General features: G+C 45.0%; 1 protein-coding gene across 2 annotated transcripts in view; it reads right to left on the bottom strand.

Moving 5' to 3' along the window:
- Positions 1-4,095, bottom strand: part of camsap2b (calmodulin regulated spectrin-associated protein family, member 2b) — a 37,600-nt gene extending 33,505 nt beyond the window's left edge. For both annotated transcript variants that reach the window (XM_062522024.1, XM_062522025.1), the window contains exon 1: positions 3,456-4,095. In XM_062522024.1, coding sequence (XP_062378008.1) covers positions 3,456-3,594 — 139 coding nt within the window. In that variant the 5' untranslated portion in view covers positions 3,595-4,095. The remainder of the gene's footprint in view (positions 1-3,455) is intronic.
- Between the last annotated feature and the right edge of the window lie 2,658 nt (positions 4,096-6,753).

The raw sequence follows: 6,753 nt of genomic DNA, 5'->3' as shown, positions 1-6,753 counted from the left end.
ACAGACACACGCAGTCATTCAGAGACGAGGCTGCATTGGTCAGACCTGTTGAACTGAGGACACATGTCTTCCCTGCTAACCTGGGTCACATGATGAGTCTGTGGAGAGAGGGATTGTGGGTAATGATGTGTAAGTGTGTGTGTGTGTGTGGGGGGGGGGGTGTATTTGAGCTCAGACGTGTGCTCTGTTGGGGTCATTTCCCATCTCCTCGTGTGCTTGTCTCACAGCTCCCCAGCAACAGGAAACTCGTGCCTTAAAGGCGCCGTGTGATCCAACCTTCCAGAACCCTCCAAGATGTGTGCACGCAAACCACAGACACGGACACAATCCTCCCTGCTGCTGAACACAGCGATGCTTCATAACCCAAACCGACGAGACTCCCGTGACGGCCATACTGTGAACGGCTCTAACACCACTGACGTGCACTGAAGTGTTTTCCCCTGACACGCAGACCCCCATCATGTAGCCATTATTCACTATTACTGCCCAGGATGTCAATATCTCCCTCACCTTTCTGCTACCACTCACTGATAATTAATGGCAGTACAGTCCACCCAGGCAACAGCACATGAGCATATACGAGCGTACAGTATATGAGCATTTATAAGCATATATGATGCACACCAACACACACGCAGATAGCCTACAGGGGCATGCACTTCTTTTCCTTCCCATTACTGGGGGTAGGACTGAGCTGACGATGGGCTACTGGATTTATCTTGATGGTACACATGTTTTCCACCCAATAATGGCCTCTCCCAGCAGGCCTCTGGAGTGTGAGGGCAGTGGGGGGCACCTATCTCCTGGACAATGGGCTTCTTTCGGCAGGTCAAAACAGAGCTGTTCACTCCTCCCTGCGTCACGTCAAGACCCATGCCGCGTTTTTTTGTTTTTTTCCCCCTCTGTGTCAGCCATGAAAGAGGAAAGAAAGCAGGAAGCTGCTTTCACAGGAAAGCCCGAGCATGCCAGAAGAGTCCCATTGTGCTGGAAAAACACACTGTCAAGCCCCTCTCTGTAATGACATGATTTAACAGCTCTGAATCAATACAGGATTTGTGGGCCAAAAAGTATTCATTTCATTTCAGCGACTGTGTGGACTGGTTAACCTCAGAGTGTCACACAAATGTAGAAAAGGCCATTTTGATGTCCTCAGTACACAAATGAATTGATTATATCGTCATTAGCCCTTCTGAGGGCGCAGCAATCATGTCAGTTTGTAGATGATCTCTCTCCCGCTGACAGAGACAATGTGACACAGCTGTAGCTCAGCTGTAACAGTGAGAAAAGTTTAAGACCAAGTGACAAAAACAAACAACACCAAACTGACACGAGGTCTCGCAGTTAGCAGCGAATCACATGTAGTGTGCTCACAAGAAGCTGCTGATACTGTGGCATGCCCCCTCAGGCTGTTCTGATGTAACAGAGACAAATGCTGTCAGTCTTTGGTATTCCTAGCACGCCACAGATGTTAGCGCAAGGGAGAGACAGACATAGAGAGAGAGGAAGAGCTGAGAGAGAGAGAGAGAAAATGAGAGAGGGACAGATAGCACGAGAGAGAGAGAGAGAGAAAGAATGAGTGCTAAGAGTGAGAATGAATAAAAAGGAAAAAAAATCTGTCTGCAGTGGGGGCTATTTATGACAGCTGTTTGTTGCATTAGAGGGTCTCTAATGTACTCCAGCGCACTCCTCAGACACTGCACTGGGTCGGCACAGATGCCTCCATTTTGAAAAGCCGAGACGGCTATGTCTTCCATGGCCTTCCTGTGCTGTGGTGCTCTGCCTACACCCTCACCACCACCACCACCACCACCACCACCACCCTACCCCACCTCCTTCCGGGTCTATTTTGCTGAGGAGGGATTTCAAACACCCAAAGAGCCATACAGTCAGAGACAGCCACCACCACACGCTCTCCCGTCCCCTTGTGGAAAATGGGTCACTGGTGGTATAAACAAACACCATCTCCAACTTCCAACACCGATGCCATTTGCGTCTATCAGCGCCAACCGTGTTGTTTGGAAGTCATCTTGTACCAATTTGGGATCTACAAACTACACACCAGAGCCTTCAAACACACTAACCCATAATTAAGGACGTAAGCCTGTCCTATGCTGTGCTCGCCGAGCGCACAGGCCGTGGCCAATGCAAGCCGGTGGAGAATGAGCTGTGGGAAGCACATCTAACCTCCGCGATGACTTCACCGTGCGTCTGGTGCCAGCAGCCCCTCTCCAAACTCCCGTCCTATTACAGACTGCCTTCTGGGACACCACTGTTGTGGCCTGGCCTGCAAACCACTGGAGGCCTCTGGATCTAACTTCAATTTCCCTCGGAGCGCCAGCGTCTCTCTCTCTCTCTCTCGCTCTCTCTCCACAAGCTAATTCAATCCTATGAGTATCATATGGTGCTCTCGGAAAGAAAGGAAGGAGGCCTGTTAAAAGAATTCATTAAATATGTGAATTGACCTAGCAGATCTCAAAGACAGACTATGGGTGTAGAGGTGTATGACTGTAGAGGTGTTCATATGGTTTCACTGAACACACAACCATTTACTTAAGCTTTATTTTGGCAACAGCATTTAGAGTAGAGAGAGAATGGAAATTCTACATAGCTGTGTCATTTTACTTCTTTTTTATTTTACTAGACATGTGGACAGTTTTCTCTGAAGCACACCATCTAATAACATGATGGTGACACCAGTTCAGGGGGACTATGGTGAAGGCAGCAAAGTGAGTAATTAGTTTCAAAACAACTGCTAGAGAGGCATCCTGGCATTAACCCTCATCAAAATACCAGGGAGGTAAGAGATGGGGACACAACACTACTGGGGCATCTAATTCCACATTAGAGTGCCAGAAGCATGTGGACTAGTCCGGATTATATAATATGATGATTGTATGTTTACATAGCTGTGATAGGTGTCAATTGTTAAATATAATTCAGAAAAACAGATAGGCCTAGTTGTGTTTCATGAAGTGATCCTCAAAATAGGCTTTTCTTTTTGTCAACCAACAAAGGAATTTAAACTCGTATTTGAGTGATCACAATTAGCTTTCTTTAAGGGGGCTGTTGTTACTGTTAACGTGTGTGGAGGTGGAACTAGCCCTACGGGATTTATTGGAAAAATCCACTCAGCTCTGTTTCAAAGGGATTGCCTGTGAGGAAACGCGCAACAGTTAGTCAAATGATCTGTTTGGATACTTAGCGAACTGGAGTCAAACGCAATGCCATTTTTTTTAATGCTGTGATGATTTTAACTCATTATATTTGGCAACATTGACAACATGACAATTAATCAGGCCAAATCACTTGCTTCCACGTTGTTCCCTTCACTACTATCAACATGACCTATACAGTCAAATGATACAATTTTACACTATGTGTTGCAACTCGTAACTACTGTCAGTTTTTAAAATATAAATGTATGGCAAAATAAAACAAGAAAATGCGCCACCTACCTGACCCAAAGGCTTTGGCAACGAGCCACGCTAAACTACAAGATATCTTAGCCCTTGTGAAATCATGATGATCAAAAGATTTGATGGACGGGACTATGTATGTCCTTTTGCTCTCCTTGTTATCCACCGTGTCACCCATCCTGATGTCTAGCTGGATCTATTCCTCTTCCCCAAGGATGACGGTGAACTATGAAACGATACTGATGGATGACGAGGGCATTCCAGAGAACTCAATGCGCAAAATGTTATCTTCATTAACGTTAATTTTAGAGGATCTTCTGTCTGATAGCGTCTCGCACAATCGGTGACTTCCTTCGCCTTATATGTATGATGGAGAAAGGTTGTCCATCGTATTCAGTGATATCTCCATGTGTTCACGTTAGTACTCAGTCCAGTGACTAAATCCACCCATCCGCAGTAGTTCTTCATCCATTCCCTGACATTATCCTCAGGTTGCCAAGGATGTTACAACATCGAAATGTCAGTCAAACTTCATCGTTTCTCACACGAGGGGTTGCCGAATACCATACGCTCGAGCGCTGTTGGCGACTAGAATAGTCCTCGTCTTCCATGTTGGAGATTTCCCTCTTCTTTAACTTTCTAACTGTCCTCCTCCTTGAAATCTCGGTCTCTCCCTGCGGTTTTCCTGCCGCACTGGCCTCAAAAGCAAGCACTGGTATAGCGCCTGCGCGTTCCGCCCAGACACAGACGGACGCTGTTGGCTACATCAGTGACCAAGTCGTGAGGCATGCGTTTCCGCTGCGTGATGTTTACAAGGGTTGCATTCCAATGGCACTCTTCTTAGTGTATATATTTTTAATAAATTACCTGAAACAAGACGGCAAATCATGCTATTAAATTGTAATGTTATGCCAAGTAACGACACATGGCAGGCTCAATTTCTGTTACAAATATGCCATCACTCACTTTTTCACCAAAATATATATGATTTCAAATGTAACACTGACCAGGGACCATTCAATATTAATCAACAAATTACTCAATGACAAACAGACAAGCCAAAGCATCACAAGAAAGATGCTTTGAGAGCAACATTTGGTGAAGGATCTCAAGAGAGTTGGATCCCTTGAGCTAAAGCTGATCAATTAGAGGAGAGACTGGGGTTAGTTAGCTTTAAATGACAATTGACCATTGAAAAATGACCCTTTGCCACTAACCACTCCATCTAGAGTGCAGGCTTGCTCAATGCCTCTCTTGATGTTATGCTTAATGACTGAAATGAACATAGTCAGCAATTTCATTACTTTTCCTAGAGGCCTCCCTCTTTTAATCCCCTTAGACTATAATCTATTCAACATTGTGATGGTGTTGGTATTAGTAACCCAGCTGCGATAATGATACCAACAGCTAATACTTTGGGAGTGAACTATATGAGCACTGTGATCACGACAGTTGTAGCGTTGCCACAGGAGAGGATCGTTGCCATGGCAATAATGATTCTGTCAAGGCAGTGCAGTCGTTATAGTTATGGTGTCGTGGCGATGGCGGCGCAAGCTCGGGAACTAATTCAGGCTGCAGCATCAGACAGGAAAGGGGTGTGTTTCACTCAGCCGAGAGTATCAGCCTACGGAGAGGGATAATTACCGTCCAAAAAGAGCCAGAGCCTTTTATCTGGCGGGAAGAGAGAGAGAGAGAGGAAAAGAGAGATATGGGAGGGGGGATGGAGGCAAAGAGAGAGAGAGAGAGAGAGAGAGAGAGGATTGAGAGAAAGGGAGTAAGAAAATGTGAGGTACAGGAAGGGATGGAGGGAAAGAGAGAGAATGAAAAGGAGGGGAGAGAGAGTGTGAGAGGGTAAGAGAAAGAGAGAAGGAGGGAGGAAAAGATACTCATGCTGGGCAGAGACCTCTCCGGCACAAATGGAAGTCATTTGGTGTGCTTTTACAGAGCAGGGGCTCCGCCCATGTGTCGCACACATACTGACACACACACACACACACACACACACACACACGCACGCAGGCACGCAGGCACACACACACACACACACACACACACACACACACACACACACACACACGCAGGCACGCAGGCACACACACACACACACACACACACACTCACACACACACACACACACACACACACACACACACACACACGCACAAATGCACACACACACTCACCCACACACACATATACACAGAGAGAGAGAGAGAGAGAGAAAAGAGAGGCAGACAGCCATGAGCATATAGACACAGAGACTACATACTGTAAGAGACAGAGCATAGGGCTGACCAGCTGTGATTTGCTGAAACACACTCACCCCCATTTCCCATGCATGACATGGCATAATTACAGGTGACGACAGGCCTCGTCGAGTCATGCTAGTGCCAGAGACAGAGCCTCAGAGTTCCTCTGCTGTAACATATCTACTGCTGTGGCTATGAGGCACATCAACAGTACAGGGGACTCCCAGAGTCTGGATGGGTCTATTATGGTAAACATGGATGATAGGAAATCACTGGACCTCATGTAGACGGCAAAGAGTTCTACCTGAGACATTTTCAGGTAAAGAAAATCTAGCGTCTCGCATATGAAAGATGTTTACAATGCAGTGTCATAATTGTGCAAACATGACAAACTTGTGTCTTACATCATATGTCTGCCGTATGTGAACGTTCTAATTTATCCCAGCATTGCTGTTCCATTGGTGTAGTGATTTGATTTGAGCCATAGCATCATCAAGATGATTTGATTTGAGCCATATAGCATCATCAAGATTTTCAACCATTAGAAATGGTTAATTGCTTGAATCTTAACTTTTCTCATTGAGTCTGCCTTCTCTAATGCTATTGTTGCATTGCTTAAGATATTTCAAGCTGCCATTAAGAGCAGAAGAGATAAGAGCAACAGCTCTATAACTAGAGAAAAGTTAAGATTCAAGCAATCAACCATTTCTAATGGTTGAAAATCTTGATGATGCTATGGCTTGCTAGTGTTTAGAAACTAGACCTCTACTACTCTCTAGTGGTAGGACGTGATATTGGATGGAATGTTGATGCTGATGCACTAAATGTGGTAGATTTGCCTCAGTTTGCCAGTTCATTGTTACAGTAGTAGGTCGTAGTACTTGCTCGAAGTAAAGATTTATTCATTTGGACATACATAAGTGTCTGCTAAATTAAATATATAATTATACGAATTTGCACAAATTCTATTCTATTCTATTCTGTGTCTTTTGGAATTTGGAATACATGATTATGGTTATGGTTAAGGGTCCGGGATTTGGTAGACACTTTAGTCCAAAGAGACTTACAGTACAAATAATTAAAAAAAA

The sequence above is a fragment of the Sardina pilchardus genome, chromosome 2, assembly GCF_963854185.1.
Source record: "Sardina pilchardus chromosome 2, fSarPil1.1, whole genome shotgun sequence".
NCBI lineage: Eukaryota > Metazoa > Chordata > Actinopteri > Clupeiformes > Clupeidae > Sardina > Sardina pilchardus.
The sequence above is the reverse complement of the archived record's forward strand: the minus strand, read 5'-3'. Positions and strand labels throughout refer to the sequence as shown.